Source organism: Erpetoichthys calabaricus, chromosome 17 (assembly GCF_900747795.2).
Source record: "Erpetoichthys calabaricus chromosome 17, fErpCal1.3, whole genome shotgun sequence".
Taxonomy (NCBI): domain Eukaryota; kingdom Metazoa; phylum Chordata; class Cladistia; order Polypteriformes; family Polypteridae; genus Erpetoichthys; species Erpetoichthys calabaricus.
Window position 1 is genome coordinate 11970063 of NC_041410.2, and position 18242 is coordinate 11988304.

The window sequence follows — 18242 nt, forward strand, 5'->3', positions numbered from 1 at the left end:
GTTTGTTGGGCTTTGAAAGGGTTCCTGATATGTGAGCAAAACAGAAATCTTTAATATAGTACTCTAACTAATATAATACTACTAGATGAAGAAAATTTGAATTTAGCCTGTGTTAGTGTTTGCAGCCAAGTGTCCTTTTAAAACTATTAATCCATTGATTTTTTTGTGACAAATATCATCTCTTTTTGATGAACCTGTTATGAGTCTAAATATAGAGAAAAGCCAAGCAAAATGACACCTTTTATTGGCTAACTAGAAAGATTTCTAGTTAGCCAATAAAAGGTGTCATTTTGCTTGGCTTTTCTCTACATTCATAATGGCTAACACGGTACAACACCCTAGTACTAGAGTCTAAATATATAAAGGTTATTGCTGGAACCTTCTTGTGGCTCAAAGAATGTATAATGAAAAAGTGGATTCGGAAATAGGTGGACAGGGATCTGACCTGTTTGTTCACACTTTTCGCCCGGAGACATCCGCTCCCGCCGCGCTCCTGTACCTTTTCAAGTTTTGCAGGAGCGCGCTGAGAATTCCGTACTTTTTGAACCAGTACGGCCGCCTTTCCAGATGACTTCCTACGCCCCACCCTCTCTGATGTTTTGTTGCTTTTGCATTACGAGTGTAAGAAGACTGGGAGAGGAGCTGAGTGTGACGGAGTTGGAGTTGTTTGGACAGCTAGCGCTTGTGTATTCCAATTTTCTTATTTTCTTAGTGAAAACGCAGTAAGCTGAAAATGACAATGAATGAACGAAGTCCGGTTTTTTGACACGTGAGGCCACCTTCCCTTGGCCTAATTCGCTGTTTGGTCTGTCACGACGTCTCGGCCATCGCACAGCTATGGAGACCAACGATAATAAGGTAAAGAAGGGGAATAGCAGGCAGACGGCTTGGGTTTGGTTTGCTTATAGTATTTCACGGTGCAAATATTCACATAAAATAGATGTACAAATGAAAGAATGGAAAGTATTTGCAGCTGTTTTCGCACTGTATCGTCATGTACAAAGTCAATAACACCACCGCTACCGCTTCTCAGCACTTGGTAATGTCTAGCACAACCGTGACACTTTGTGTTCAGTTCTCCTGCGTTGCATCTTTTGCATTTGGTCGCGCAGGTGTTATCTTTTTTTTTAAAGGTAAACTATTCCCTCCTATTGGCACAGAGAACCGGCGTCCCGACCGGGGCCGCCCCGTACTTGCAGTCGACGCTGTTTGACTGTGGCATCATTGTACTCTGAACTGGAAAACCAAAGGGACGGAGTTTAGAGCTCATACCACACCATCAACATCAACGATATGTGTATATGTCGCTGTATCATTCTCGAAGTTTTTTCTGCTACTGGCTACACTTTATGACTTTCCATACTTGTCTTAAAACTACCCTAACGGGGAACTTCTGTATTTAATATTTCACTGTATTCATAGTTTTGTTTATCTTTTAAAAACCGTTTGGTAATGTGGGTTGCTTTTAATGACGCTTTAATCGACTGGTGATTTGCTACCTAATGCGCGCCCTGTACGTGCCTTCATATGTTGAATTCCATTAGTCGGTACATATTGCCTTAGTGTTGTAAATAACTGCAGACTTGGCGTGTGTTCTAAAGGTGTCTTACATGAAAGTCCCTCATGGCACACCACCCGGTTGATCGACTAACACCGACAGGCAGTGTGCCATACTGTAGGTCCAGGTTGTGGGTTCAGATTCCGCTGCTCACACTGTGTAACGTTGAGGAAGTCACTTCGCCTACCGGTGGTCCAACTGGAAAAAGGATGAAGGTGTCAGCCAGTAATAAGTAGTAGTAACAACATCAATAATAATAATTATAGACTCGGAATTAGAAACGATTGGCATTTATTTGAATGTACATTGGCCGATTTTGGGAATTTAAATTTAAATATTTCTCTTCAGCTGGTTGTACGAAAATAATCTTAAATCATTCATTCCGTTTACAGTTAATTGTCATAGAGTCGCAAACACTCTTTCACAGAGTGGCAGTTCAGAGACGAGCTCAACTTTGTGTGCCAATTTTGCCCGTTATGGACCCTGGACACAGTACTTGCCTTCACTGAATGGATGGATGGAAGGTTCAGAGTGCAGAAATGCAGTCATTAATAGCTACTTGCCTACATTTTTATTTGACTAAAAGAAAATCTCCAGAGCACAGTCATTTAAAATAGATAGAATTAGCCGCTTAAGGTCCCATGTATACATGATACTGGTTTTAAAATGTAAAGTTTTTTTTTTTGCTCCTCGTTTTATGTCTGTTTATGTTTGTAACACATAATTATACATGGTGCAATATGTAATGAAATGCTTTGTTACTGAAAACCAACATTGTGCATTAGAAGAATGTAAAAAGATAATAAACAATAATTATTCAACTCTATAAATATCAATACATATAATAACTGTGATAAAACATACTAAATAAAAAATCTTAATATAAATATTTTCTATCTTCTTTATAATTAGACACTACTGTGACTGGTCCCTCAGAGCAGTCTGATTGGTCAGATTGGCTTTGGTGGCTCAGTGGTAGAGATAATGACACAGTATGTATGTAAGGGGTGTGAAGTTCAATTCCTGATTGTGCCGTATTTATTTATTTTTTTAACAAGAGTTAAAATGGCACATTTCAATGATAACAAAGCTAGTAACACACCAAGTGACTTTGGGTCCCTAAATACTACAGAGCTGTAACCTAGGTCACCTTCAAATACTGGAAGTATTCATAGGAATACAAATGTTTTCACAGCAGGTAATTGGGGCCCATCTGTAATTTGTGGTAATCAAAAATCGGAGACGCGGTGTGTCAAAATTATAGAGTCCAAGAAGGAGATTTAAGGGAATGTGATTGTAAGGGAAAGTATCAGGCAAGAGCTGTTGAAACACACACGGAAACCAAGAAAAAGCTTAGGAGGTATGCTGAAAGTAGATCATGGGCAAGAGATATCAAATTATTCAAATGTATTCTGTTACCCTAATTAGTTAATAATAGAGCATTATGTAGATCTAGGCACTGTCCTCTTTTAGGTTAGGGATGGACTGTGGAAAGAAGTCTCCTCCTCAGTCTCTCTGTACTGGTCTTCAGGCAGCCATAGAGTTTCTCAGAGAACAGGCGAGCAATTGTTGAGATGGCTGTTGTCTGGTCCGACATCGCTTGGTATAGGTATTCTGGTACTTAGAGAGTGCACACCCAGAGATGTGTACATTCCTTCCTTCAACATCTGCAATAAGATGCTGCAGATGTTCTATCAAACAGTTGTGGCGAGCGCCCTCTTCTACGCAGTGGTGTGCTGGGGAGGTAGCATTAAGAGGAAAGACGCCTCACGCCTGAACAAACTGGTGAGGAAGGCAGGCTCTATTGTTGGCATGGAGCTGGACAGTTTAACATCTGTGGCAGAGCGAAGGGCGCTCAGCAGGCTCCTATCAATTATGGAGAATCCACTGCATCCACTAAATAGTATCATCTCTAGACAGAAGAGCAGCTTCAGCGACAGACTGCTGTCACTGTCCTGCTCCACTGACAGATTGAGGAGATCGTTCCTCCCCCAAACTTTGCGACTCTTTAATTCCACCCGGGGGGGGTAAACGTTAACATTTAACATTATACATAGTTATTGTCTGTTTTTTCACCTGTATTATTATCATTCTTTAATATTATTTATTGTATCAGTATGCTGCTGCTGAAGAATGTGAATTTCCCATTGGGATTAATAAAGTATCTATCTATCTATCTATCTATCTATCTATCTATCTATCTATCTATCTATCTATCTATCTATCTATCTATCTATCTATCTATCTGTCATATAGTGCCTTTCATATCTATCTATCTATCTATCTATCTATCTATCTATCTATCTATCTATCTATCTATCTATCTATCTATCTATCTATCTATCTATCTATCTGTCATATAGTGCCTTTCATATCTATCTATCTATCTATCTATCTATCTATCTATCTATCTATCTATCTATCTATCTATCTATCTATCTATCTATCTATCTATCTATCTATCTATCTATCTCAGTCTCTGCAGAGCCCTGTGGGTCTGCTGTGTGTTCTTTTCAAACCAGGCAGTCATACTTTGTTAGGATGCTTTCAGTGGGGGCGGCACTGTGGCGCAGTGGGTGGCGCTGCTGCCTCGCAGTTGGGAGATCTGGGGACCTGGGTTCGCTTCTCGGGTCCTCCCTGCGTGGAGTTTGCATGTTCTCCCCGTGTCTGCGTGGGTTTCCTCCGGGTGCTCCGGTTTCCTCCCACACTCCAAAGACATGCAGGTTAGGTGGATTGGCGATTCTGAATTGGCCCGCGTGTGTGCTTGGTGTGTGGGTGTGTTTGTGTGTGTCCTGCGGTGGGTTGGCACCCTGCCCAGGATTGATTCCCTGCCTTGTGCCCTGTGTTGGCTGGGATTGGCTCCAGCAGACCCCCGTGACCCTGTGTTCGGATTCAGCGGGTTGGAAAATGGATGGATGGATGGATGCTTTCAGTGGTGGGTATGCAGAAGTTTTTTAGTAACAGGGAGGGCAGCCTAAAATCCCTGGGGTGGTAAAAATATTGTTGTGCCTTCTTCACTAAAGTGTCACAGTGTTTAGACCAGGTCAGGTTTTCTGTAGCGTGGACAGTGAAGTATCCAAATCTGTCCATTCGCTTTTCTCCCTTTCTACTCTATTGTCTTTTTAAAGTGGGTTTTTTTTTGTATTTTACCTTTTTAAGTGGACACAGTATGTAGCTTTTGTTGACTTTTATATTTCCAATTATTTTCTCCCTCTCTGTCTCTGGTTTACTTTAAATTAACAATGTGTGTAACTTTTTGTTGTCTCTTCCATGTTAACTTTCAGATATTTATTTAAAGTGGACACAGTGAGTAGTTTTCATCCAGTGTTGTTTCTATGTTCACTTTGTCATTTTTTTTTATTTTAAATCGATGCTGCAGTAAGTTTGTTTCTGTTAATCTTTGCACCTTGTTATGTAAAATCCACAGACTAAGCAGTTTTGTATCCAAATCAAAATCTAAATGCAGAAATTAAGTGAAGTAGGCAGAGTAAGGAGTCTTCTTGCAACCCTGATAATGAAATAAGACGACACTCTTAAGCAGTTTAGTGTTGTGTGGGTCCAGATCATCAGACTTGGGGCCCACTTATGCACACTTGGAAAACCGCACTCACCCAGGTCCAGTTTAAGAGGCCCTAATTAACATAACCTGCATGTCTTTGGAGATGTTGGAGAAAAACCCCTTTTAAACTCTGAGGGAATGTGTAAACAATAATGTAATAATGTAATGTTCTATCAGACAGTTGTGGCGAGCGCCCTCTTCTACGCGGTGGTGTGCTGGGGAGGCAGCATTAAGAAGAAAGACGCCTCACGCCTGGACAAACTGGTGAGGAAGGCAGGCTCTATTGTTGGCATGGAGCTGGACAGTTTAACATCTGTGGCAGAGCGAAGGGCGCTCAGCAGGCTCCTATCAATTATGGAGAATCCATTGCATCCACTAAATAGTATCCTCTCCAGACAGAGGAGCAGCTTCAGCGACAGACTGCTGTCACTGTCCTGCTCCACTGACAGATTGAGAAGATCGTTCCTCCCCCAAAATATGCGACTCTTCAATTCCACCCGGTGTTGGGGGGGGGGGGGGGGGGGTAAAACGTTAACATTATACAAAGTTATTGTCTGTTTTTCACCTGCATTATTATTATTATCAATCTTTAATTAAATTTTATTTATTGTATCAGTATGCTGCTGCTGGATAATGTGAATTTCCCATTGGGATTAATAAAGTATCTATCTATCTATCATCTATCTAAACTCCATACAGTCAACAGTCAGGAGTGAGATTCAGCCCTAGCCCAAGTTTGTGAGAGAGCAGCAGTAACCACTGTGTCATCCTGTACTGAAATAATAAAGGATGTATGTACAGAAGCAGAGACCATAATGATTGGTGGTGTAGCCTTTCTTTAAAAGTGGACACAATAAGTAGTTTTCACATGCAGGATAAATGAATGCAGAAGTCTGTATTTAACAACTAGAAAGAAAACCTACAAAGTCAGTATATTTAAACAGAGATTATTGTTCTTTGTGGAATAGTTCTCACATTAAACAAAAGTTATACTTGATGTTTGCTTCAAGTTATCAAGCCTCTCTTTCTTTCACCTTTTTAGGACATGCATTACGTCCATTCCCAGGTTGTCTTTTATGGTTAAACCTGATGTACTTTTTTTTCCAAAACCATACTGTCTCTACTATTAGCAAGATTTTATGAGAATTCCACATTGCATGCTCTCTGAAAACAAAGGTGGTACTCAAGTAGCACTGAGCTACCATATCATCTCCAATTCGTGTATTGCTATAGCCTACACCAAAGATGTTTCTTAGACAGAAGTGGCAGGGGACCTTTAGTTTTTATCAAACAATATGAAACTCTAAAGGTTATTCTTAATCACTTTAATCTCCATACTGAGTTGCCTTTATTCATACATGACTTGCAGAAACCGCTTTCCTGTCATTCTGGTTACTTTACATTTGTCATTGGCCTTGAATCTGCACAGGTATGCAGAGATTGATATCAGTATGTTGATGAGGTTATGTCACTCAGGGCAGCCTAACTTTTCAGTGCTAGCTGTTGACGCGGGGTGTAATACTATGTGTGAGTTACTTGAAACCCTAGTGTTTCATTAAAGAAAGAAACAAGCTACGCGTTTGGTAAGCACCTTTGGTTAGTGTTGTGTATAAAAATAATTACATTAATATACCACTTCAGTCACCACCAATGTGTAGCACCCACCTAGATGATGCAACAACAGCCATTATTGCACCAATGTATTCACCACACGTTAGCTGGTGAAAGGGTAAAAGAAAGAGCCAATTAGAGGCACAGGATGATCAGGGGGCTAAAATGCACAAGTCTTTAATGGGCAGTTTAGCCAGGACATTATGATTAACCCTACTGTTTTTCGAAAGATGCTCAGGGATCTTTAATGTCCATAGAGAAGTCAGGACCTCAGTTTTACACCTCACCTGAAGGACCGCACCATATTTACTGCACTGGGGTATTGGGATCCACACACAGAACACAAGGTAAGCACCCCCTGCTGGCCTCACCAACACCTCTTCCTGCAGCAACCCAAACTTTTCCTAGATGGTCTCCCATCCAAGCACTGACTGGGCCTGAACATGCTTGGCTTTGGGTGGGTGACCTGTTCTGAAGTGCAGGTGGTATGGTTGTGGAAAAGTATGGAGTATGAAAAGTCATGATGCAAAATACAGTTGACAAAACTAATTCAGTATATGCAAATAGTATACTTAATGGTCTGTCCTCCAGTGTAGCTGTACGAATAACGAATAATTACAATAATAAATTATATTGGATAACTTGGACATCGGGGTTCTTAGTGTTTCTATAGCACAGGTGGTTGTCCCAGTAACACAAGTATAAGGAGACTTGGATTTTATATTTAATATGGTTAGCTTGTTTTTTGTAGTACAACAGTGCCTACTGATTTTACTTTCATCTTTTCTACACACAAGAAGGTAGACTTTGAAAAGTGTGTACTGTCTTGAATGTTCTATGATGCTGAGCTTGGATCAGCTTTTTGCACTGTTTTTGTAGGCTTTTCCTTTATTTCTGTATTAATTAGGGCTTGACAAAGGAGGCGCTTTCCAATAATCTTAACATTGGTATGCACATCTGTACTTCCTTCTTATAGGTGGAGTTTTGAATAAGTGCTGCTTTACTAGACTCGCCCTGTTTGTCAGGAGACTGAACAGTATTTTTATATCCTGAAGTGTGCCCAGAATTTCATAACAAAATTCTTGGAGTAATCCAGTTAATCAAAAAAAAAGTAAACTTTTTTGGTTTGTGGCTGTATGCATGAAAGAACCAGATCTTTCTTTTGGACCCTATTTATATTTGTTTGCCGACATTATTATTTTTCCTTTACTGTCTATTAAATATACCTTTTGTGATAGCAGTGGAGGCTGTTTTTTTGTTTTTGATTTGATATACTTTATTAAAAACCCCAAGGGGAAATTGTTGCCTTGACATTTTCCAAGTAATGACAATAGAAATGTGGTCAGTTTCTGCCAGCCATGGCTTTTTCTTTATCATTTAAATTGTTTGATATCCTGCAACCCTTTCAGCTACTGTGTCATTTACTTATCTCATTGATTCCATCCATCCATCCATTTTCCAACCCGCCGAATCCGAACAGGGTCACGGGGGTCTGCTGGAGCCAATCCCAGCCAACACAGGGCACAAGGCAGGAAACAATCCTGGGCAGGGTGCCAACCCACCGCAGGACACACACAAACACACCCACACACCAAGCACACACTAGGGCCAATTTAGAATCGCCAATCCACCTAACCTGCATGTCTTTGGACCGTGGGAGGAAACCGGAGCCCCCGGAGGAAACCCACGCAGACACGGGGAGAACATGCAAACTGCACGCAGGGAGGACCCGGGAATCGAACCCAGGTCCCCAGATCTCCCAACTGCGAGGCAGCAGCGCTACCCACTGCACCACCGTGCCGCCCATTCATTGATTCCTTTCCCTCATTTTCTTCCTTATTTGAGTGAAGATGTTTGTGACAGCAAACTGTGTTGGACAGCTTTAGCAACTCCAAGAACAGTGTCCAGGAGCCTCTCTCTAAATAAAAGACAGCCGAGTCCATCTGAAAGGTTTAACCCCCAGGCTTATTTTGAGCAGGGCTGTGGAATTGGAGTCGGAGTCTGAAGCAATTATTGTTTTATAGAAGTCGGTAAAAGGGTACAGACTCTGACTAAATGTAAATTGTAATATGTTTTAAGATTTCTATTTCATTAATCCATCCATCCATTATCCAACCCACTATATCCTAACAACAGGGTCACGGGGGTCTGCTGGAGCCAATCCCAGCCAACACAGGGTGCAAGGCAGGAAACAAACCCCGGGTAGGGGGCCAGCCCACCACAGGGCACACACACACATTAGGGACAATTTAGGATGGCCAGTGCACCTAACCTGCATGTCTTTGGACTCTGGGAAGAACCCGGAGTACCCGGAGGAAACCCATGCAGACACGGGGAGAACATGCAAACTCCACGCAGGGCGGACCCGGGAAGTGAACCTGAGTCTCCTAACTGCGAGGCAGCAGCACTACCCACTGCGCCACCGTGCCGCCCAATTTCATTAACATTAAATCAGTTAAACATTTTTTTTTCATGACTTTTGGTAAAACTGTAGCTTCTTTTTTTAATCTTATCAATATTATTTCATAAATAATTAAAAAAAATAATAAAAGCCACAGCTGCACCTCTATAGACTTTAAACCCAAACATGAACAGGCTAGGGTGTTCAAAAGTGATGATTCACGATTTGTATGTTATGTGCCTTCAGTCAACAGAGTAAATATATTCATCTAATTAACAAACAGAGGAGTAGGAGTCAGAGTTTTTTTTTTTTTATACCAACTTCCCACAGCCCTGGTCTTGAGTCTGTTCCTGAGGTTGTGTTCTATACACCTCCTGAAGGAAGCACCTAAGGGCTCATTTTTGTTTTACATCCAAACCACTTCAGCTGCCGCCTTTCAGTCTAGAGAAACAGCAGTTGTGGTCCACGGTCCTTCTTTGCTCTTGAATCCTCAGTGGAGACAGATTTGTTCATCTGCACTGCCATTCCCAAACGTAACAAGGTAGGAGTTATGTGTTCTGATATGCTTTTTTTGGAAACCACTGATGTGCCACGCTTATAGATGATTAAATGTAGTTTCTTTTACAATACACAAGCCACATTACATTTTCTTAGCTCCTTTCTTGAGTAGTCTCTTTCTAACCACGGAATTATGACTCTAATGTGAAAATTGTTGGCAGTGCTAATCTATTTGCTATTAGTGACCATTCGGCAGATCATTTGTTTTTGTTGACTGGTTGCTGCATGTTCTGTTTGGTTTTAGTCTTTTCCATCTCCCTCTGAAACGTGTATACGTAATCCCTTGGTTACTTGCTTACCTGCTTTAAATAGCATTGTCTGCATATATGATGCTGCAGCTTGATTGAGCAGTCAGTAATGTGAGACCAGGTGGACGTAATAAACTGGAAAGTACAAGGTAAACATTTTTAATTTCTCTGCAGCCCTCTTCACATTACTACAGTCATTTAATGTGTTCTTGTTAATAGCCCTTCCACATATGAGATATCCAGTAATTAGAGTTAGAATATAAAAAAGTGCAACATAAACACAAAAACATAATGAAATATGAACTGGGAAGTATCATGCAGTATATATCCAAAAATATACACACTCACACACACATTCACATGCATACAGGTCAAAATTGTAGCTTTTCAGAATATGCCTAACCTGAAATAAGGATCATTCTAGACAAATACTGATAATTTAATTTGGATAAAAGACATGGCAATAGATCCTTTGTAAGTGAGGCAGTGTTTGTTCCAAAGCAGGCCAAGAACATGGAGAAGACCTAGTAATGGCAATTCAGTGGTTTAAAAAGCAATACAGGACTGCAGTATGAAACAACCCGAGCAGTAACTCAGATAGTCGTGCGTTTTGTCATTCTTGATTTAAATGTTGTGACTGCTGCGTTGTTTGGGAGCATGTGCTGATGGCGCATTGCTGCACCCACCACATGACAAACCACCTGGATTGGGACCCAAGTGGAGCAGGTTACACCTCAGCACCAGGGATTTTCTAATATTATCATTACATGGAAACAAAAAGTTTAGATAATCTATCATTGGTTCACATATCAGATTATGGCTTAGAAAAGGTAACAGAGGATTAGTAAATACATGAAATCTATCAATATAGACCACATGGCTGATGTAAAGAGGAATAGATTGCTCCATGATGCAAACTCTGGCAACAAACCAAGCTACTTCTATCCCACAAATGTTTGCATAAATAGAATATGTGACGGAAATAAATCCACAGTCTGCCCACTCTCCTTAAGCCAGACATGATTGTCAGAGTTAGTGTCCAGTACTCTGAATATGGATTTCCTTTGACATTTTAATGTATTGTTTAAAACCATGCAAACCAGATATAATCAATGTATTGTTCATTTTTGAAAATGCCCAAGACCCATTTGTAATAGTGCAAGTTAAAGCTTTGATGGGAAGGCGTTGACAGTAAAGTTTTCCTAGCACCACTGGGTGTGTTTGCAATGCTTATTGGAACTTTCGTTCACATTTTATTTTAGTATCTTCCTGCTAGATGGGTTTAAAGCAGGTTGTTGCAGAGCAACTCATGTGTTCTTCACTTGCATGTTTTAAAAAGATCTTCAAAATTGCTGAGGTGTCCTAAAATGAACTGCAACATTTGATTCAGCACCACTTCTTATAGTTTCCAGAAATAGATTGTTACACTTGATAGTAAATGTGACTTTGGTATGCTGGGAAAAGGAAATTCTGTAGGCATTCTAGAAGTTTCAAGTTGGAGAAAGAGCAGTTTATTTTCCAGTTCTCAGGATATCCTGGTGTTTTATGGAACTGCACATTGAAAATTTAATTGAAGGTTCAATGAGTGAAGCGACTATGTAGGAAAATATAACCGTAGTTGCATTCATCTTAAGCCATAGACTTACAGAAATTGCATCACATAGTGTGTGTGGTTTCCCTGCAATGGACTGGCACCCTGTCCAGGGATTGTACTTACCTAGTTTGCACTATTCTTGCTGGGATAGACATAAGCATCCCCATGACCCTGCTCAGGATTAGGAGGTTGGTGGATGGATGGGTCTTATTGTTTGACTGCGTCTCCCACCCTAACCGATTTGCATACTTGTTTCTGTTTTTTTTTTTCTTATTTACAAATTGTATTGAGCAGTTATTAAAATTCATTTTGGAACATGCTGAACAACTGAAGCTAAGTTATGCAAATGGTTGGAAATTTTAAAAAAATGTGTAATTTCTTTAGCATATGTTGTTCAATGCACAAGTGCTGACTGCAGCACATCTTGTTAAGAAGAAACAAGCGTCGAAGTACAAACTGCATTTCAGGTTGCATTCATCCATCAGCTGCCACATCGGTAATTAACCACAGCAACACTGCTTTTATGAGCTCAAATCTGGAGGCAACCTGGCTATATGAACTTTAGTGACATCTCCAGCTTGTCACAAATGACAGCTCTGTTCCCTTGAACTTTGTTGTGTTCTTTTGGTTGTGGTCAGATTTTTGAGGGGTTTAGTATGCACTGTATTTAGAACCTACATGACTATGTAATGCTTATTGAGTTAAATATAGAAATATAACTAAGCAGTCGTGTAATGTTAATTAAATATGGAATTATGGTAGTTTAACCCCTTTACCCAACTTGGCATTTTGATAGTTAATGTGATGATTAGATGACTTGGTTCTTTTTTTTCCCCCTGCATATGTTCTTCTCCGTGTGCTTGGGCCCTCTGACTAATATTTTCCAGATGTCCCACGCTTTGCCTTACATAAACTTTTTTTTTTTTTTGTTTAAACAATGCTAATGGAAAGTGTGTAGACAATTGAAAGCTAAGATTTTACTTCACCAGTGTGTTGTAAAGTAAAACAAAACATCCCAATTGAAGACTTGAAGATGAGTTTTCAGATGAACAAAAAGTTTTATTTTATAGACATGCAATACGTTTATTATAAGTGACTAGATCTTCTGTGCTGTTGCATCAGAAGACTTAAGTGGATTAAGTGACTTCATTGCTTGGGTTATTTATTGCTGAATTTGTTAAATTTGACTGCTTCTGCAGAAGACACTGCAGTGTTTTACATTTCATTTTAAGTGTTTTTTTTTTTTTTATAAATCTTGCATCTGCTAGCATTTGGAACTCAACCTTTGGCAGACATTTTTCTTAAAGTGGTGGCCACCTGTCTTGCCTGAAAAACATGTTTTTTGCAGAATTTATGGCCTGTTGTTTTTTTTGACATTTTCTCCTCTAGTCTGGAGAATGTATTTAACTTACTAGATTAAAGTTAGACTTCAGTTCTGCCAGAAGCAAGACTTCCAGTTACAGTAAATGTTGTGTGCATCTTGTATATAAATATACACAGTGATTCAATTTTTGTAATTTGAAACACATGTATATTTTTGCCTTAACTAGATTTAAAAAACAAAGGTTTTTAAGTTCAAAATATTATCAATGCAGCCAAACTGCCAGCCCTTATTAGTGTTGCTTCTTTCAGCATCTGCAGATGACCTCAGCTCCAGACTGGCCAAATACAATTGCTTTTTTGTCAGCCCTCTTTGACTTCTTCATTTATAAAAGCATTTGAAAACTGTTGCTTATCTAAAACAGCATGACCAAATGTAAGATCAGTTTTTGTCCTGCTAACACAGAGCTGGAAAGGAAAAGCAGCAGCAGCCTTAACACTGAAATAATGCATTGAATTGATATTATACTTTGAAAAGCTTTGGGTTGGCAGTATATACACTTTACAGGCAGTTTCCTTTAAACTGTTAAGGACGGGTGGGTGTGCTCCTTTTCTTTAAACTGTTGCGTTAGCCAGTTCTGAATGGTGTGCTTTTCAATCTTGGCGCCCACTCACACAAACTACTGTCTTTGAAATGCAGGAGAAAACCATACACGGATATAGGGAGAGCTTGCATACTTGCTCGGATTTGAATGGCGTGTGTATGAAATTTATAAATTGTGTCACAGTTTAACATTGCTGTGCCTAATTCAACTCACATTTTCCTTTTTGTAAAATATATCTTTTGACAATGACCAGAGATTACATGTTCTTGCTGCTTCCATGTGAGGTTTTGGAGTATGTATACTATTAACCAAACATTAGGTTTGCTGTAGTGTCTAAATTGGCTGTTTTTGTGCGAGTGTACCCTGGAGTGGACTGGTGACATCCATATTTGGTTCCTACTTTGTACCCCACTCTGCAGGAATAGGCTCTGACCCTTAGCAACCATGTACTGGATAAAAATAGTTTGAAAATGGGCTAATAGGGTGTACATTTGAATTTTAGGTGCTTTGCACTAAATTTTCTGCTCTAAGGGCCTACTGCCCAGTGTATATCCAACTCAGTTGCTAGCTTTATGAAACAAAATTTATTGAATTAGTTTATTAATCCCGTAGAGTAGGACTTTTTGTTTTTTTGTCTGTGTTTTTTTTTTAAAGAATTTTATTTTGGTAATTTAAAGATGTTGTATACCCCGCCTTGAGTATATCCATATGAGGTAATGCATCTATCCAGTGTTCCTTTGATTGCACCAGACTGTTCTTTTATATTGATGGTCATGTTTGAAATAAAGTAGTTGTCAATTGGATTTGTCTCTGGACTCTTATTAATTTCTTTAGTGAGTGCTTCCCTGCATCAAGTTACTTATCTAAGACACCACAGATCCCAAGGAGAATTCCTGCAAATTGCATTTCCTTCCATATCATTTGCTAGATTATATTAGAGTAAAGTTAGATTGCTATACAATGAGTTGCCAGTTTATTACATATACCTATTCAGTAGCATGTAATGTATCCTGTGAATTTGTCCTGACGTGGAATTTATAAGATGGTGGATGTTAGACTTGATGAACTTGATCAGCAGCAAGGTTCTGTTTTACCATTAAGGTGTTCATTAGTGAGTGTGCCAGGGAAACATATCCCCGCACCAATATACCCCCAACACCAACACACTTCTACTACTGGACTGTACTGTTGATATATGCACTCCTGTTGCTGATCCTGCCATTGGCACAATTCAGAAGGAGCCTGAATTCATCCAGCCAAAGAACTTTTGTTCCACTTCTCAGCCAGCCCAGTGGAGACATGCTGTCTTGTTTTTCGCTGACAACATGGACACCTGACATGGTTTTCAGCAGTTGTAGCCCATTTTGAGCGAGAGAGAAAGAAAAAAAAAAAAAAACCTGACAACATAATGCTCATTAATGTATAAATGCAGATGTGATTTGTCTGTTTGTGGCCATCTGTTCACTCATGCAGTTTTTACCATTCTCATTTGACACCTCTGATCCACAAGCTGTTTTTGTTCACAGGTTTGCTTTTTCACTTTTTTTTTTTTTGCTTTCCTCATCATTCTCGATAAAGCTTTGAAATGGTCATGTGAGACAAAAGCTGTTTGGGAGATGCTTGAACAGACAAGCCTACTGCTAACTGTTCTTCCACATTCAGATTTATCATAATTGCTTGTTTTGTACCTTATAACATGCAATTGAACACTAACTGAGGCTAGAAATTCTAGTCTGCCGGATTAATGCCATACAGCAATATCAAATGATTTATATTAAGGTGTGAATGAATCGGTAATGAGGGAGCAAATGGATTTGAGATGAGTTAGTCTCCTATATAATGAACTGGACTTTGTTCAGACCTTTATGCTGGCTCCTGCTTCCTGTAGCAGAAAAAAAAATAGATTTAGAAAATGGTTAGGCAGATTCACTTTTCTTAAAATTGGTATGTTGTCTTCAGAGATTGAGAAATACATTTCATTCATTTTCATTCGGAAATCTTTCAAGGGGACAAACCTAAATCCTGTTGTTAGTGAGAGACAATTAAGGTTTGAAACTTGGGATTTTTTGTTCATGGATGACCTGAGCTATCATGCACTCAATAAAGGTATTACTTTAAATCAGAATATTTTATTATTGGTCATGATTTTTCCTGCTGCTTTTCATTAGGAACTGCAAAAAGGTCAAACTTGAAATCTAGTTGCCAGGCAATTTCCATTACCTTATGCAACAAAAATAAGGAAGTCTGGTTCCTTTTTACTTGACATGATCAAACATGCTGACATCACATTAGCAGTGTTGTTTTTTGTGAATGTTTGTTAGTTTTTTATGTAATGATGAGTCTAACAGTTTCAGCTTCTCCCTTGTTAACCACTATATACAACAAAGTAGGAGAATATGGTACTGGAAAATTTTAAACTATTTAAAATCTATTTATACCCACCTTTCTTTACATATAAAAGACATTTAAGCATAGCGGTTTATTTTTCTGAATTTTATTTTTACAGTTTCATTCAATTTTAGTGAGACATTTTTAATTTCTATTTATTAGTTGTTGAAATGTGTTGTTTGGGCTCTGCTATTGATTTAAGAAGTGTTTTGCTTTTTAATTAACTGACCACCTCTGTAACCTTTTAAGAAAACTGCAGTTTTAATGGTGGAGGTGGCAGACACAGGCCACTGATAAAGCCCATGTCTTGTGTACTGATTTTGCTCAGTATTGAAAGTAACAAAAGGTAATTAAGGTATTTGTGAAATTTAGATTGTGTACAAATGTTTTAACTACATCAGATACGTAATTGTAGCTGTGTTTGTCGAGGGTTTCCAAAACTGTTCCATATAGATTAGATTGTACTTTACTTGTCCCCAAGGGGAAATAAAAGTTTTAGAGACATTCCAAAAAAAAATGTAATAAAAACAACAACCCACTCAAACACACCCAAAAACAAACATCTGGCTTGGATAACAGAAAGCTGCTGCTGCCAATAATGGGCTTGTAGGTAGCAGCAAGATGAAGTCAGACCTGCATGGGTTGTATCCCAGGTGTATATTTAAAATCATTAATATTTGGATGGAGCAGGTCCAACTTGTAGTGTCCACGAATGGAACCTCTGGCAATAGACACTTGACTCCTTGCTTGAATTTACAAGCATTCAGAATGATTCATCATTAAGACATTAGTACAAAGTGAATCATTTCTGTTACGGAGTCAGCCAGGATTATGTAATTTACTGGGTAGTGTCCTCAATGGGTTCAGAAATAGTTATACAACTATACACACACATACAGTGCAGCCAAAAATAATTTTTACACCATGAAAAAAATGGTCAAAAATGGATATGAAGTTGACGATATCAAAGAACAAAACATCTAAAATGTTACGATTACTTGTATGTTATGTAAAGAAACAAGAAAAATTTTTATTCAAAACATATTTTGGAAGTGTCTTTTATATTTAATAAATTATGCAATTTATTGCCGTCAAACAATTATTTGTACACCTGGCCATTCATAGAGTTGAATGAATATGTCACAATTGGAGGAGTTCCCAGTGATAATTGAAATCATTTAGCAGCACGTAACAACAAGTGTTCCAAACAGGCAGGTAATTGGGTGCCCTTAGTATCTACAAGTAGCTTTGGTGGTCATTCTCCAATAAGCATTTGTAGGGATAGATGAGTTTCCCATCATGGCTAAAACTGCTGAAATACCCACTGCATTGAGGGGAAGAGTCATAAAATTATACAATCAAAGTCTTTCTTTATGAAAAATTGCCACAAGATTTGATATGAGGCAAACTACATCATTCAGAATTGTTAAAGTGAAATCATTACTTTGGAGGAAGGAGGGTAAAAAAGAAAGACCTGTTCAAGGACAGACAAGTACATCAGAGAGCTTGCCGTGAAAAACCGAAAGTTGTCTGCTCCACTAATTGCAAAGCAAGTCAAGGAGGCTTCTGGAATCCAGGTTTGCACACATATAAGAGAAAACGAAAGTGGGCTGCATAGAAGGGTTCCTCTTCAGAAGCCATTAATAAGTAAAACAAACTGAAAGGTCTAAAATTTTCCAAAGAACATGTTGACAAGCATGTCTGCTTCTGGAAATCAATTTTATGGTCTGATGAATCAAAATTCAACATATTTGGATCAGATGGTCATCAGACAGTGTGGCGCAACTCGAAGTAGGAGTATAGCCTTCAATGCCTAAATCCAACAGTCAGGCATGGTGGTGGGAGCATGTTGGTTTGGGGTTGAATGGCAGCTTCCAGTGTCGGCAATTTGCATTTTATTGAAAGCACCCTAAATTCCCATCTGCTGCCAAACTACTTCGGTGTCGCTACATTTTCCAGCAAGACAATGACCCTAAGCACACTAGAAAGCGCGTGAAAGCCTTCCTCCCCAAAAAAAGGTGAAAGTGCTTGAGTGGTCCCCACAAAGTCTACATCTCAATACTATTTAGCACCTCTGTGAGGAGATGAAAAGGAAATGCCCAGCAAGACCCACCAAACAACAAACAGAATTTGAAAGAAATGCTCGAGCGCACATGGGAGAGTCTTGACCCAGCCATTTGTAACACCAGTCTTTGTGAAAGCATGCCCAGGAGGCTGCATTCTGGTATTGCTGCCAAATGAGGGCCTACCAAATACTAAGCAGGACTTTGAGAAAATGTCAGTGGCCAGGTGTACAAATAATTGTTTAAAGGCAGTAAATGACATAATTTGAAAACACTTCCAGAATATGTTTTGAATAAACGTTTTTCTTGTTTCTTTACATAACACACAAGTAATTTA

The 18242-nt window shown here is 39.1% G+C and overlaps 1 protein-coding gene across 3 annotated transcripts in view; it reads left to right on the forward strand.

Annotated features, from left to right (window-relative positions):
- The first annotated feature begins 592 nt into the window (after nucleotides 1-592).
- secisbp2l (SECIS binding protein 2-like) overlaps nucleotides 593-18242 on the forward strand; it is a 68503-nt gene continuing 50853 nt past the window's right edge. For 2 of the 3 annotated variants that reach the window (XM_051920667.1, XM_051920668.1), the window contains exon 1: nucleotides 594-858. In XM_051920667.1, the coding sequence (XP_051776627.1) occupies nucleotides 838-858 (21 nt within the window). In that variant the 5' untranslated portion in view covers nucleotides 594-837. Of the gene's footprint in view, nucleotides 859-18242 lie in introns of all 3 variants that reach the window. The other variant, XM_051920669.1, reaches the window with a different exon arrangement.